At 43.1% G+C, this 17,335-nt stretch overlaps 1 protein-coding gene across 1 annotated transcript in view; it reads right to left on the reverse strand.

Moving 5' to 3' along the window:
- LOC147891511 (uncharacterized) overlaps positions 1-14,025 on the reverse strand; it is a 170,527-nt gene extending 156,502 nt beyond the window's left edge. Inside the window, exons 1-3 of the mRNA XM_087387981.1 lie at positions 13,405-14,025; positions 12,554-12,784; positions 8,956-9,282 (exon numbers count right to left, since the gene is read on the reverse strand). Of these exons, the coding sequence (XP_087244107.1) occupies positions 8,956-9,282; positions 12,554-12,784; positions 13,405-14,025 (1,179 nt within the window). The remainder of the gene's footprint in view (positions 1-8,955; positions 9,283-12,553; positions 12,785-13,404) is intronic.
- Positions 14,026-17,335: the final 3,310 nt, after the last annotated feature.

The following is a 17,335-nucleotide window of genomic DNA, read 5'->3' on the forward strand; positions in this document are numbered from 1 at the left end:
TTTTCACTCTGTGTCACTTTCTCTCTCTAACTACGGCCTCCCCTTTTCATACTGTTTTACAAACTCCTTCTCCTTCTACCTTCTCTCCAACTTCTATCTCTCTCTTACAAACCCCCTCTCTTTCCACCCTCTGTCCAACCTTCTACCTCTCTCTTACAAACCCCTTCTCTTTCCACCCTCTGTCCAACTTTTACCTCTCTCTTACAAAACGGTTCTCTTTCCACCCTCTGTCCAACCTTCTACCTCTCTCTTACAAAACGGTTCTCTTTCCACCCTCTGTCCAACTCCCCACCTCTCTCTTACAAAACCCTTCTCTTTCCACCCTCTGTCCAACTCCCCACCTCCCTCTTACAAAAACCTTCTCTTTTCACCCTCTGTCCAACTTCTACCTCTCTCTTACAAACCCCTTCTCTTTCCACCCTCTGTCCACGTCCCACCTCCCTCTTATAAAAACCTTCTCTTTCCACCCTCTGTCCAACTCCCCACCTCCCTCTTACAAAAACCTTCTCTTTCCACCCTCTGTCCAACTTCTACCTCTCTCTTACAAACCCCTTCTCTTTCCACCCTTTGTCCACCTCCCACCTCCCTCTTACAAAAACCTTCTTTTTCCACCCTCTGTCCAACTCCCCACCTCCCTCTTACAAAAACCTTCTCTTTCCACCCTATGTCCAACTCCCAACCTCCCTCTTACAAAAACCTTCTCTTTCCACCCTATGTTGAACTCCCCACCTCCCTCTTACAAAAACCTTCTCTTTCCACCCTATGTCCAACTGTCCACCTCCCTCTTACAAAAACCTTCTCTTTCCACCCTCTGTCCAACTCCCCACCTCCGTCTTACAAAAAACTTCTCTTTCCACCCTATGTCCAACTCCCCACCTCCCTCTTACAAAAACCTTCTCTCTACCCGCCACCCTGCAGCCCCTCCCCCCTCTCCCTCTACCTGCCTCCCCCCCCCTCTTGCGCAACAGCCCCCCCCCCTCTCTCCCTCTACCTGCCACCCTGCCCCTCCCGCTCTCTCCTGCGCAGCCCCTCCCCCCTCTCCCTCTACCTGCCTCCCTCCTCTCTTGCACAACAGCCCCCCCCTCTCTCCCTCTACCCGTGACCCTGCCCCTGCCCCTCTCTCCTGCACAGCCCCTCCCCCCTCTCCCTCTACCTGCCTCCCCCCTCTCCAACGCAACCCCCTCTCTCCCCTCTCCCTCTACCTGCCTACGTCCCCCTCTCCTGCGCAACTCTCCCCCCTTCTCCTCCCTACACCCTCTGCGTCACCCCCTCTCCCCTCCTTGTTCCCGCCCCCCTCCTCCCCCCCCTCCTCACCCCTCCCTCCCTATCACTCTACATCGCAGAGGACATGAGTGCAAGAAGGTTCTCGAGGGAAATAGCCGAGAGGCGTTTTTAGCGAGGTATTTGTTCACACACTTCTACTCTGCCCCAGGCCACTTCTTCATCACCAAGGCGATCCATTCTGCCTTAGACTCCATTCTCTCGGTCACTCCCTACGATTTTGCCTCACTCTTCTACTCTGCCTTTCGTAAAACAGTTCACAAGCATCGGGGCACATATACCTGTACTTGTGGGCCCCACCTCACCTTCTTACTTCACCAGTGGAAGGCCAACCCTCCTTCCATTGTCACAGGTCGCCTCCCTTCATCATCTCCCCCCCTCCTGTCACCCCCTCTTCCATCTCTTTCACTGTCACTTCTAGTGTCCCTTCCCTCGGAACTACCTCCTCTCCTCTTTCGACTAGGAGGACACCTCGGCGAGCGCCACCTGATGAAGTCTGCGCCGGAGCTTCTTCAGTATATTTAGTTACCTGTGCTACAGGTTTCCCATCAATGACATGTCTTGTATCTCCATCAGTCACTTCGCCAGTGCTCGTGCCCGGACTTGCATCTCCATCAGTCACACTTGTCCAGGCTTCTCCAGGGATCTTCAGACTTTCAGTGGGAGGGATTGCACCAGGTACACCCCCTGTTGTACTAGTGACGACGACTGTTGTACTAGATACGATTGTTGTACTAGGGACTTCCTTGAAAGGTGTATTGTTACGAAGGGCTGCAGCTATTTCATCTTCCCCCCCTACCACTTTCACCGATGCAGTCATCACCACAATTCAGGCGACCTCTGACCATGTGTTGGACCAAGTGTTGGACCTGAATCTTAGCCTGGGGCCCTGACTCCCACGGGCTTTCTCAGGGGATGTCATCCGAGGGAGTACTTCACATTTCGGCCTCCCCACCACGACCACCACAGGGCAGAGACAGGAGCAAAGACCGGAGTGGGAGCCCCTCCCGAGGAGATCCTCCATCGGCCACTTCAGCATTAGAGGAGGTATTTAAGGGAGGGATTTTGCCCCAATCTGTGGATTGCCCACCCCTTCATGAGAATGATATGTTCACAGCTTACATAGCTGCTTCATCAGGCCCACCTCTTTCAAATATTTCCCTGGTGGAAAAACAGAATGAAGATTACAGCCAACTACTATCTGTCCTTCACAAGAAACGCTCACCAGTATGTGGGGAAGAGGAGGATCTCAATCAAATCTTCACCATTCCCTTGTAGGAATGCCTCGCACAGAACAGAAAGATCTCCAAGGCCCCGACATGTTTTGTGCACTTAGACAAATTGGCACCTATAGGAAACCTGTCAACCGAGGAAGAGGGAGCTCTCCCTGACATGTTTGAGGAGTTGGGGGACGTGATTAATTTGGCAGACAGGATGAATTACAGCGATAGGTATGCGTGGATGAAAAGGTCCCTGCATCTTGCTCACCGTATCATGGATGACACCTTCACGCAGCTTGGGACAGCGGTCTTCAATGCTCATAAGCTCCTCTCTCAACAGCAACATTTGAAGTTAGAATTCGAGAGAGCACAGGCAGCCCAGCAGCACGCCACAGAAATGACACTTCGATAACAGGAGGAAAGGTGGCAAAAAGAGAAGGACTCAGCAATACATGAGCATGACATCGCTTGGAACATTCAGCAGGCTGCCCTTGAGGATCGCCTCCATAATCACAAGCAGGAATGGGAAGCAGAAATGACAACACTACGCAGCCAACATGCAGCAGCTCTGGCAACTTTGCAAAGCCAGCATGTCACAGAGGTGACCAGATTTCACCAGGAGATTACACAGTTAAAAGAGTCTTTGTCTTCCTCCGAGATTGCCAAGGAAAAATCAGAATCTAGAGTGGCTGAATTGGAAAATAAGCATTCATCCATGGAGGAAGAATTCATAGATCTTCGGACGCAGTTGGCCACCCTCCAAACTTCCCAGTCCACCTTGCAAGGGCAAAAGGATCATTACTACCGGCGATACCACCGATATAAAGCCAAGTATGAAAATCTGAGAAATGTGATGGACATGCTTGAGTGTGAGGAGGAAGCACCCCATCCACAGATACATATGACTGAGCCATAGCAAAAGGATGAGCAAAAGGCCACAGAGCCAAATACAAAGGTGGAAGAGGAGAAGGTAGAGGAACAGGCTGCTGATTACCACCCTCAGTAATCTCATACAAGGGTTTGATACATGGGTGTTTGGGTTTTTTTTTTGCACTGTTAGATTTTTGCCAAGCTGCTTGGCCCTCACTATAAACATCAGTGTTTTACCTCAAGATGTACTCAGTTTTTTTGCAATTTTCCATGCTGTCCCTTATCATGCAGCAGTTTATTTTTCATGTTTTAACTTAATACAAATCTTGGATTACTCCCACGGCCAACCACATGGTCTGTACCATTTCCTTTTCCTACTCCATCACCATATCAATGGTTTGTAAGTTCTTTTTTTTTTTTTGGACGGATTCGTCCTCCATTTCTATTCACCGGGACGGTGAATGATAGTGGCGGGGGAAAACTGTTACCTTACCACACGACGACCACCTGTCGATAGGCGTTGACCACATGATGACATCTGTTGACCACATGTTGACCACGTGTCAACACAAGTTAGCCACGCGATCACACGGGTTCATCCAGGAGTACTATCCGAGGGAACCATGTATTGACACATGTCAACCACAGGTCGACACATGTCAACCACATGTCAACCAAGAGTATCATGTCCAAAGTGATCTCATCAAGAGCTATGCACATGGAGAGTGAGCTTAGCACATGGAGCAGTCAAGAGTATTTACATTTACACAGTGGTTCAATGATATAGTGGTGCGGTGATCCAGCTCACCTGCACATGGAGAATTTACACCATCCTAACTAGAAGAGGCTGGCGAGTCAGGGAGTCAGGAAGTCGCCGTAGCCATCAAGAGAGCCAGCAGCACAACGGCTATCCTCAACAGCTAAGGAGATAAGAGGATGACCAATGGGAAGAAAGGGGGGGATTCTCAGCGAAGAAGGGACCCTCCAAGGTGGGGGATGAGGATGAAGGAGAAGGTGGAGAGAGGGAAAGGCATTCAACATTCGGCACTGGAGCGGAAGAAAAGAGAGTGTGAGGAGAGATAGAGGCTAGAGCTACGAGCTCGCCAAGGAGAGAGTGTGGAGAGACTTGTGTGTACCCTCTGTCTACTATGGGGATAGAACTGTGTATTCTTGTGACTTGCGACTTGTGACCTGGAGACACTAGTCCAGTGATATGTACTTTAGCCAACTTGGTCACCTTCTCATTTCTCTTGTCTCTTCCCGATATGGGGATTGTTCACCAGTGTAGGACAAGATTTTCTTATTTTGCTTATGTTGTGGAGTTCGCAGGTGATTGTCATTTAGCAAAGTGCACTCGTATGTCGTCGTTCATTGCAGTATAGCATACGACACTTGCACACCACTGCATAGTGCACTCTGTGCGATCCATTGCATTAGAGCATTGCAACACTCATGCTTCTCACGCCAGTGGCCTTTGGCCTCCGGTAATACCTCCGGAAGGATAGGAACCCCTCCCCTCAAACAGAGAGCCATCCTCAACATGTGGCAAGCCATCTGAACTATGAGAAGTAGAAGGGGAAGCATCAAGAGACTCCGTCTCATCATCCTTAAACTGGATGATGTCCAAAGGGGTGTCATCGTATGGTGGCAAGTCTGCACTAGGGGGCTGCATGCACTCGCTCTCAGCAAAGAGAACATCTCTAATGATTATTACCTTCGTGGTAGCGGGATTATAAAGCCTTAATCCCCTGCTTTCAATGCTATACCCCACGAAAATGCATTTGACACTCTTGTCATCAAGCTTTGTTCGATGTGCATCTGGAACCAAAGCATATGCCACTGAGCCAAAAACTCTGAAATGACTAACCTTTGGCTTAAAGCCATACAAAGCTTCAAATGGAGTCACATTAACCAAAGCTTTGGTAGGGCATCTGTTCTGAATATAAGTGGCTGTCACAACTGCTTCTCCCCAAAAAGCCTTTGAGACTCTCTTGAATTTCAGCATGCATCTTGTCGATATTTAAAAAGCCTTTAACATGGTCAGATGGAATTTTATTGCAGCTATTATACAATGATTGGGCTTTGATCGTAGGATGCAAATGTGGTTTATTGAATTTATGAGGATGGCATGACTTCTTGCCTTTTATCCGATGCCCTTTCTTCTTCATGGACTTTGGGCCATTCTGTTTGTCGGAACTGTCCTCTTAGTGCCCTGCACTTTGCGATTACTACACATCCACTATTGATGCATCTGGATGCCTTGGTTTCCCAAAACCGTTTGAATGGTATTGAGTTTCCTGGAGGCACTCCTTTTATCAGCCAGTCTTATATGAAGGAACATAGTGGTAGGGAGAGAAGCAAGCTAACACTAGGAACGGAAAGGAAAGATAGCAAACATAATAAAATGGAAAGGAAATGAAAGCAATGAACAAATACTCACATGTAGACCAAAGTAGCTTGTATTTGAATGAGTTGAGTGATTTGACAAGTGACAAGTACAATGCCTTTATAGGATAGAGACACACACACACAAAGTACCAAATGTATGTGGGATAACTCCCAATATGACACGTGGCAATCCTAGACACCAAGTACTATAAAACTCACACTAGGACTCACTAGAACAAACCACAATTGACTCAACTTGACTCCATGTCCTAACACCCCCCCATGGAGGAAAGGTGAGTGACTACTGGAATGGAACGAAGGACAGAACATGACAATGACGGTCATCCTTCAAGATGTGCGATTTCTTGGAGATCTTCCTCTGGCCCAGCTAGAAGTGTTCTATCACTGTTTTTAGTTTGAGTTGCATCTGTATAGATGCTTTTGCCCATTGGATTTCGGCTATTTTGGATGTTATTTTTAGTCATTTATGTAATTGGATTCTTGGCTCCCTTTCTCTACTTGCCTCATACATGATTGGCAGCAGCTTTTGGTTCATTTTTATTGGTTAACCTCCAGATCCTGGCAACACCCTCCATCTGCTAATATATACTGGAGCCGAGTGTTCAATTCTTCTTTAGCACATCTTCTTGCTTGAAAGGCGTATTTTCTGCACCACCTGGGCATTTCTACGGTGGATAATGTGGTAGATAGTTAGGGCTGCTTCCTTTCTTTTCCATAGGCTAGAACAGAAGATAATTTTTTGGGGTTTACATCACATGCCTATTTGGTGTACTTTGTCTGATGTGTTGCATCCTTTTTTGCCGGTCCCTTGATTTGTTTACTTCTCTTCCACTCTTGGATTCGAAGTTTGATAGAGTGCTCTTGAGATATTCTTCATTTTCATTTGCTGATCTTTTTGCTAATAAAGCATACCATCTTTTACTACTATAGCCAAGGATTCAAGAGCATGCAAATCATTCATGTCATTTCAATAAGCACCTTGCTTGTGGGAAGGGTTATCTTTGGCCCATAGGGCAGTGTTACTACCCTCACCACACACAACTAACCATGTATATGTGTTAAGTTGGTAAGGGGTACTCACGTTCAAATATCTCCCATTTTGTTGAGCTATCATAGAATATGAAGATGAATCGGAGTAGTTTTGACTAGTTCGGCCTTTCGTGCCAAGATACCGAGACATAGGTGTGTCTTCAAGAGGTAAGTCTCGTCTAGGTTTTTGGTAATTCTACATTTCCCAAGCCTTCTTAGGGAGTACTTCCCTCCATTGGTGGTTGGTTTGGAGTCCCCACTTCAACAACAATAGTACTTATGGATGATGAGGCACTGAGGGTTCTAATGCAGTTGATGCATATAGATTCAAACTCAGGGGATAGCCTTGGAAATAGTTTTCTCTGTATGATGCAGATGCAGAAGGCAGCCTCTATCTTAACAACCATCATGCTTCGTTGTTGCTAGCCAGTGCTTCATGCGGGCGATGCTGAGTCCTGCTGAGCCCCCCCCCCCCCCCCCCCCTTCCTTCTTTCCTCTTTCCCATGTAGCCTTTTGCCTGGACCAGCAGCGTTTTTGAGGTATTCCTCCCTTTTTCCTTTCAATCAGATCTTGCTGTTGCGACATGGAGGGTTCTACAGCTCCCTGTTAACACATTGGAGATTCTTGGTGGACGCTTTTCCCTGGTTTAGTTCGTGCCTGAGCTTCATGCTGCTCCTTCCAGTTCTTTGATGGCGCCCTCTTCCACGTAAGCATCTTCTCCCTCTGGGTTTTTCTGGTTTAAGTGCCCCTTGTTGCTCCCACAGGTCTGTCTCTGGAGAATGGCATGTAGCTGCTTCAGAAAAGTCTAGTCCCCTTCACCGGGTTTGGCAAGCTTTTTTTGTATTTGAAAAGGTTGTAGATTCCGCTTGTGCAACTTTTTTTAAGGGTTTTTTGGGATGGAGATTACTCTCCTACACCTGCTGTCATAGTGAGGTTTTGGGATTGATTTCATCTCACATCTCATGATCTGTTTTTGGGATGGAGATTACTCTCCTACACCTGCTGTCGTAGTGAGGTTTTGGGGTTGGTTTCATCTCCCACCTCATGATCTGTTTTTGGGATGGAGATTACTCTCCTACACCTGCTGTTGTAGTGAGGTTTTGGGATTGATTTCATCTCCCACCCTCATGATCTGTTTTTTGAGAGGGTTTTAGATTGACTTTTCTCACCGCCTTTGTTCTTGTGGTGGCTTGGGATGGAGAGCACTCTCCCACATTTTTTGTAATGGTTCTGTTGTTTTGAATATAATATATTACTTTCTCGTTACAAAAAAAAAAGTTCCTGTGCAGCATTAGTCAGCCTATACTATGCTAGGGAACTTGTGCTGCCAATACTTGGGATTCCTGTTATGTTGTTGTAAGCTCCTCTTCCAGTTTAATCCAACATTAAAACATACATCAATTCATCATTTATAGTTGAAAATACTTGATTGTAGAATCAAAGTAAACCCTAAACTATGAGAAGAAGAAGGTATGCCTTCCCTATTCTGCTTGCTCCTTCGAGTAGAAAGAGAGGTATTTTTTTTGAATGGTATATCCTTTTTTGTATCATGATGTCATCGATTATATCTCTTTGTTCTACATTTAGGGACTGAATTCTTTTGAAGAAATCCTAATTTTGTGGTAGGATTACTTTTTTAAATGGGAATATTAAATTTAATGTGGTGTGAATATCTCAATTGTTTTAATGTGGTGTGAATATCTCAATTGTTTTCATATCATAATTGTGAGAATCATTTTCTTGTGTACGAAGAATGCTGTTGATTTCTATATGCTCACTTATGTTCATGTCTTCAATTTTGTTTCCTTCCCCTATTACAAAATTTTAAAGTAGGGTATGACTTTATTGTAGATCTTTATAGTTGGCACATTCCTACTGGAAATTTACAATGTATGTTCTGTAGTAATCTATTATCCATTTCTGAAAGAGAGAAGAAATCATGATTATAAAAACGATTGAAACCATTGAAACAAACACTTCATATCAATGAGATATAAAAGATTAATCCATTAAGAAAATCAGGGAAGAAGATTACCTAACAAGCTAAAATTGATGGTGTATGCTCACAAAATTTAAAGATGATCTGCTCTTTTTTTGCATTTTGTTTCACTTTTAAAGAAATGATTTGGTTGTGTTCTATGCATACCTGAGACACCAGTTCTTTTGGGACCTCTTCAGGTTTGAAAAGATCTCTATGTTGAAATGGCAAAGCCACTATGTGATTATTCTCCAATATGCACACCAGCAACTCTTCATTCACAGAAAGTGCAAGGCCGCATACCTTTGCACCAGTCTTGTCCACTTTGAAACTACATATTTTTTTCAGGCCTTCTTTAACTTCCTTTTCATCTACCTTCTCATATACCGAGATACTTCCACCCCTCTCACCACATATGATACCTTTAGAATAGAGTATCATAACTTCTGCAGTGCTAGTGCCATCTGAAGAGCTTGGAGGCAAGATAGCCATAACCTGCAAATCCAAGGTTATCTTCTATGAATCTCTCTCTCTCTCTCTCTCTCTCTCTCTCCCCCCCCCTTCTTTCTCTCTCTGTCTCTCTGTCTCTCTGTCTCTCTCTCTAATTGTTTGTCTGCTCAACAACATAGACAAGCAGCTCCAACACACAATCCTATGCATCTAGAGCTTTATCCCCAACTCCACACCAAGACCTATCTAAGAAACATTAGAACAATTCATCTTCAAGGACATATTCCTTTCTATTGCAAGAAAACCCGATCTTAAAAGATTCATCTCCATGAAATGGAGGTTAAACAACAAGAATATCAGTCTCACCTTCAAGATATTCAAGCCAGAGTGGAATCATGTCTTCTATAATGAATTAAGCATGGACGGGGAAGGAAATAGAATAAAAGGTGAGAAGGTTGAAGAATATATCAACTCTCCATCATAGTTCCTGTCTACTCTGAATGACTTAACAAAACAAGTTAGCAAGATACAGGCATTCTTTACTTTACGAGGCTGAACCTTCAGCTGCTGTCTCCGACCTCTTATGTGACTTAGTTAACTCACCAATCCGAGTCCATGATGGCTCAGTATCCTAGAAAATTTTGGATTGTGCCGCTCTTGACCTTGATAGCATGTTAGAACACAGAGGGGGTTGCTACCTGATAGCCTACCCTACACAGCAGAAGAATGTGAACCAAAGGAAGAACTGAGCCAAGTGCCCACTGGTAAGCCACTGTGTTGCATAAGCCACAATTGCCTTTCTGTAATTGCCCACCAGAGATGATGCTACCAATGAGTATGAAGACAATCTTAGGTAAAAACCTGCTCAATCTAAAAAACTGGCTGATGACAAGCTCTTTGTAGGCCAGCTTTACATACTCAGATCCCACTTAGCTAGGAGAGAGGAAGACCCATGAAGTACAGCCTCATTAAATGCAATCTAAGATGGATCTATGCCCCATATTTTACCATAGCAAACGACAACTTTGATCCTCGGCTATTTAGCTATATCTGTTCCAGAAAGTTCATACACAGATAACATAGTTTATCAACAGGATTCATCATCTTGAGGAGGGTTGGGTTACCAGCATCTGTCACCAACTCCAAGGAATGGCTTTCCGAATTATCAACTTGAAGGCCTGAAGCAGCGGGGAAGCAGCCACTTAGCACATAGCCGCAATTAGTACTTGGATTAAGACCAAATCCCTAGCTGCAAGCGAGCACTGCCAATATATTCTCTACAAGACAGCAACGGAGTCTCCTCTCAAGCAGTAAAGTGGAATGCCTACTATGCCACAAAGAGAAGGCGGTCTTCCTTTCTCTGATTACCTGCCAAAGATGATCCCAATGGGTGTGACAATCTTAGTTGAAAACCTGCTCAATCCAAAAATGTAATTTGGCTGCCTGATGACAAGCTCTTTGTTGGCCATCTCTACATACCAAGATCCCACTTACTAGGAGAGAGGAAGAACCATGAATCACCAGAGTCTCCACCTCAGCCTCATTAAATGCACTAAGATGGATTGATAACCCATAGTTTTACCATAGTAACCACCAACTTTTTCCTCTGCTGTTTAGCTATATCCATTCATATACAAAGAATGTAGCTGACCAACAGGATTCATCATATTGAGGAGAATCGGGTAACCAGTATCTGTCATTAGTCAACTTAAAGCCAGAGCAAGCCACATAGCACGTAGTTGCAAGTAGAACTTGGATTAAATCCAAGACCTAGCTGCAATGGAGCACTTCTAATATCTTCTCTTTAGAGATAACACAGCAACGAAGTTTCCTCTCAAGCAGTACAGTGGAATGCCCACCCAAAGAAATTCAATACCCTCAATCCAAGAAGTGCAGGCTATATATATATATATATATATATATATATATATGAGTTAGAATTCGTTCATCAGTTACAGCAACAGAAGTTCAAAAGACTATCCACAGTAGACGAAACCAGTGCACAGGATCAGAGGGTATTTTAACAGCTGAATGTCTTCTCTTTGAAGCAACAAAGTCCACACATGTAATGGCAAAAGTAAAGTATTGAAACGCTCTGAACCAGTAAAAAAGGAATGACCTCAGAGATAAAAAGGAAGGCTTCATCAGCTATTGCATTTTTCTCATTGGCCAAGAATGCTGCTTCATAATAAATAAATAAAAGGCATTAAACAACAATCATCTAACCAAGACATAAATGGAAATCTGAGACTCAGAAAACAGCAAACTCTGGAAAATTATGCTAAAGATGGAAACCAAGGTGGTTGGTATTGCCACATAAACTAGTCTTCCTTCCAGCTGGAAAAAAGGGCACGTTTTCAAGAAATCAGGTGGACCTTATTGATGCAGAAAAACTAGGCATATTAATGAGGACAGAATACCGTAGTGCTGAAAGTGAGCTGAAAGTGAAGCTACATAGTACAAAACCAATGTGGCTGGTATTGCCAAATAAACTATTCTGTCTCCCAGCTGAACGAAAGCACATGCTTCATGAGATAGGAATAGTTAAATAGGCTCCCTGACCGATAGCGGAAATACATTTCAGACTTTACCAAAACGTGCGTCTTTAAATGTTATTGCTTCTGCAAATTGCTCTAGTACAATTTAACACATTATGTAAATGAAAAAAACTTGAACCATAAAATCAGCATTCTCAATGGGCGTTTCTTGTAGTTAAAACTAATGGCATGCTGAATTACAAAGACCTCATTTTTGACAGTTTCCTACATGTCTCTTCATATGTCATATTTACATCACAATAATATGCCTGCCATTGCTGTAAAAATCCGACAAAAAGGAATATGAATAGATACCATCATAGATTTAAATGATCACCAGTATACAGACAAGTGCTTCACAAGGAGATCTTTAGGATGTAATAAAGTTTCAAAGTGCTTAACATTGGTTTCAGCAATCCTGGGGGCCAGAAAGTCAAGGTAATGCCTTTTTAAACTTGCCTATGCTACCTGTAAATATCTTCCCGTTTTGCATTATTACTGTGAACAAAATATAAACTCTCGTTTATTTAATGAAGAACTACAAAATTTGCGTGCTTATTTTTACATTTTTTTGTTGCAATGGAGTGGAATGCACTGGTGTAAACATATTAGCTGAAACTCTGACCAGTTTCTGACCGCTGAACGTTTTTCCTACAAATAAAGCTTGCTATTCCAGTGCACATTGTTCCTTACAGGCTTCACTCCTGGGGCATCATTCGAGCCAAGCAAGTCTTTAAAAAATGCCTTCATTTCCATGAATATAAATGCTTAGGAATTACCTCACCACCTTCAACGCACACTAGTTCTCCTGTATCACATGAATAAATGCAGCTGTCCTTCCCGGCATGTTCTGCTTCTGTAAGCCATGCATGCCACAAGAACTTTTTTCCTTCCCACTTTGCAATATCTGTAGCTATTTGTCTGAATGCAGTCTCTGTTAGCTTGAATGTCTTTGCAAATCCATTGCCCACAACGCTGATGAGGGAAGCATCAGTGAGGCAGTATTGCACCTGTTGACGTATGATAAATTTATCTCCAGTCCTAAATTAAAAAACCCATATACCTCTTGCATGACAAGGAAATCTACTCTAATTTGCACCAAATATTTCTCCTCTTTTCTAACCCGCCTCTAAAAAAACTGTCCCTCTCCCCTATTGTAAACGTGCTTTTGAAAAATAAAATCTCCCTAGTATGAATGCAAGTGTTCATGTTCACATTTTCCTGAGTGAGGCCCCTGAAATGAAGTTTCTGCAAAAATGGGAACTAAGCCAAGGTCCAGTTCCAAGACTGAATGTCATCAGTTAACTCTAGAATACTTCACATCGCGAAAGTGACAAAGTCAAGCTACCAAAAGGAATATAGTCATATGATATCGCATGCTAGCACACCGCAGAAATGTGATACGCTTGCGAAAATAGAAGGCTCTTTTTCATAACCCCCGATGATCCCAGGATGGATCAGTTGTCAACATGTGATCATTGGGGCTAGGTGGAACGTGCTTGTACTTGCACATATTGTAACGAAAAATGAGGATGGGTTGGCGAAAGCGCGAAAGTACTCCACGGTGGGATTTAAATGATTGCATGTAAGTGCCTACCATAGGCACCAGGCAGGGTAATTAGATACCTACCTGGTACACTTCAGCCTGTGGATTAGAGGCCTTGACAGTGGCGAATATCTTGGATTTCTCCAAACTCCAGAGCACGAGAATCCAGTCTGGACCACAACCTTGGGCTGCGATATTCCTTCCGTCTGCGCTAAACGAGATAGAAACATACTCTTTCATCCCCGCCAACGCCTCGCTTCCAGAGAGGACCTTCCGCTTCTTCCAGACTCCAGTTTCCCACAAGCTAATGATCGGGCCAGTGGCCTTGGTATCGGGCGAGAGCCCCCTGGGGTCACTATCCCTGGATTCTCCATCCAGCGACTTGGTGTCGGCGGTTTTGTGATCGCCCACAGAGCTACGGGAATCAGAACTGAGGGTGGAGAAACGAGAGTCGGGTTGGCCACCAGGGAAGGGGAGGGTGCCCTCAGCGACGGCGACGAGCTTTTTGGTGGGGCTGATGGCGAGGGCGGTGATGGCATTGGTGTCATTACTACCAGGCAAGATCTTCTGGTGGCGATGTTCGGTGGAGACGACGACAACATGGTGGCCTGCGACGTAGAGGTAAGTGGAGTCATCGAAGAAATGCAGGGAATCCTTGAGGGATCCTTTCAACCCGATCACGTGCGTCGCCACCAGATGAGCCATTTCATGCATGCATGCATTAACAAATTTGAACGACGACGCTGCTCATTGCAGTTCCTTCAAATCTCTAGCCTTCTCTATTATCTTATCTCTTAATTAGTTTCGACACCATTTACTGCAATTAGAGACTTCTAAAAATTACCAAATTTTCGTTCCAAAGTTTTTTTTAATAGAAACATCTACATATAAGGAATATACAAAACACCATTGAATCTACATAGGAGCATACTAGACTCAACACCATTGGCAGAACCTTTGTCTCTACAAGAGACATCTACTATATAAGAAATCGGTAAAAACATCAGCAATACAAGGCATGTAGCAAGAGAAACACTACTCCCACAATAGATAAACATAGTAGTTCACAATCTCTTGAAACACCTCAAATAAAAACCACACCATCTTCCACAGCAACATAAATTATATATGAGTTCTACAAGAGTCTGAAGTCCAACACTATCTACATTTGAGCAAATTTCTTAAACATTTTCCTACAAGACATCATAATACATTTACAAACAACCTCCATCTCTATAAAGATAAGCCAGAATATCTACTAAGCCACGCCAATCTTTACATCAATGAATTGGTCATACCTCTGGTTACCTTCTACTATCTTATGTTTGGTCAACAATTGACCAATGTCGACGTGGGGGGTCACTCATGAACATGTAAGTATAGCACAAGGGTTTAAAAAAAATTAATTTTTAATGATATTTTTTACATACAAAAGGGCACCATTTAAAGGTGGTATTTGCAGACTAAATAGAAAATGGGTGTTAAATTAAATTAAGCCTTGGATAGATGCGATTCAGAGAACGTTGACTGGAATCTAGACTAGTAACAATTGTAGGTCTCAAGCACTTGCTCGACATATTCTACCAATTCACGTAATCATATTAAATATGTAATGAAAATATAAAGAAAATTTTTTTTTTTCACAACTAGCACAACATAGATTCTCATCATCATCACTAGTTATAATTAAAGTGCTTGAAAAGGTGATCATAAGTCAAACGAGCATCTTTCTCCCACACATGCATTGGTGGACTAAGTCTTCCTCCTTATAATAACCCAAATTGATATAATCATTATTTGAGATGAATTCGTTATACCTACCAAACACACAAACCAAAGGAATAAACATCATGCATAACAATAAAACATTGTGCAAATTGAAACCTAAGCATAAACTACAAAACTTACTCCATAAACACACCTGCTTCATTAGATATATCTTGAAAGTCATCGCGAAACAGCTTATACACCTCTACCTATATCGAGCCACAACAAAAAATAGAAGACAAACCTTTGCTAAAGGCCTCAAGAGTATGCAAAATGCTGAAAGTAAAGCGTTTCTCTCCCACCATCAATAAGACCTAACACTATAGTGTATTGAATCAGAACTATTTTGTATTAAATGAGAACTATTGCATGTTACCCACTTTTAAGATTCCCTGCAAATAGTGCTAGATTTTATCTAAATTTTAAAACTAAGGTAAAATTTTTACCTAACTATAAAAAAAGCAAACATTTTGATGCAAAATATTTTCGAAGCTAATTTTAAAAAGGTGATATAAAAAAGAGATAAATAACTGCAAAATGATTCATGATTTAGAGATCATGAATTTTGATAAATGCACTTTGTGATTCATAATTCGTTATGATAGATTAATATTTATGATTTTGGGTCGATGTAAATAATTATTTGCTTGAGAAAACTTATTTTCATGGAATTTATGAGCTGCCATAAAAGCTGGAAAAAACACTTTAATGAATATAGAATGTTAGCAGCTACATAAAAAGCCGATATATAACTCATATATAAATACTTTTAAGAGGAGATGTGAAGATTGTGGGAGAGAGGGAAGGAGTCTCACTTGAGGCTTTCTCACATGCACAATGGGGGAATACACGCGAAGGTGGAGGCTGAAAACAGTTTTCCTCTTCTTAGTTGTGAAAGCCAAAAGAACACTAGTACAAAGAAATAGAAGAACCCTATATGTGGGTCTCAAACCAAACTCAACTAACTAAGGTGGCATACTAACTGAGCCACGAACTAGTGTAGATAAGGATAGCTGTCATCCAGCTATTATTTGTGGGCGGTGTACCAACCACATCTCCAGCTAACAAGTCGGTGACATAAGTACCCAACGGTCACCCTGGCATATCTCGAGTGGAGCTCGATATCTCAACACTCCCCCTCGAGCTCAATCCCAAATCCTGCACACCAAGCAGGTCTCTGAACTTGCGCAGCTTCTCTGCACCCAATGCTTTCGTGAATATGTCAGCTACCTGATCCTCTGTGCTGACATAAACTAGATCAATAAGACCTAGTAAAACCTTCTCCCGCACATAGTGATAATGCACCTCAATGTGCTTTGTTCTAGCATGAAAGACTGGGTTCTTTGCCAAATGTATACTACTCATGTTGTCATAATAAATGACAACCGGCCCATCTGTAGACTGATGCATATCATAGAGTAGCTTATGCAACCAAGCTACCTCACATGCAGCCATTGCTGCACCCCTGTACTCAGCCTCTGTGCTCGACAAGGCAACTGTAGGCTGTTTCTTGCTGCTCCAAGTGACTGCAGCACTCCCAAAAGAGAACACATATCCACTGGTAGATCGTCTATCAGAAATGCTACCAGCCCAATCAGCATCAGTGTATCCATGCAACTGTATCTGAACCCTAGCCTCATAAAATAGTCCATACTGCAATGTGGACTTCACATACCTGAATATGCGTCTAGCCGCATCCAAATGCGGTTTCCTTGGAGCCTACATAAACTGACTTACCAACCCAACAGCATAGCTCAAATCTGGCTTGGTAATAGTCATGTAAATCAAACTTCCTACTATGCGTCTGTACATAGTAGGGTCTTCCAGAAGCTCACCTGCATCTGTGCTCAGCTTCACATTCTGCTCCAAAGGAACTGAAATAGGCTTACAGCCTGTCATCCAATCCATACTGCCTCTGCAAGAGCTGTATCCCACTTGGTGATCTAATCACCTCAATGCCCAAGAAATAACGCAGCTCTCCCAAATCCTTCATCTCAAACTTCTGCCTCAATAGCATTTTCACATGAAGGATATCTTCATCACTATCATCTGTGATGATCAAATCATCAACATAAATGACCAGCAGCATAATCCCTTTCTCTGTTTTTCTCACATAGAGTGAGAAATCTGCCTTGGAAATCTGAAAGCCAATAGTGACAAGATACTGTCCTATCTTGTCAGACCATGCTCTAGGTGCTTGCTTCAAGCCGTACAAGGCTTTCTTCAACCTGCAAACAAACTCAGGATG

This window comes from Dipteris shenzhenensis, chromosome 17 (genome assembly GCF_047967505.1).
Source record: "Dipteris shenzhenensis isolate YYH24624 ecotype China chromosome 17, Dip_SZ_1.0, whole genome shotgun sequence".
NCBI classification, from domain to species: Eukaryota; Viridiplantae; Streptophyta; class Polypodiopsida; order Gleicheniales; family Dipteridaceae; genus Dipteris; species Dipteris shenzhenensis.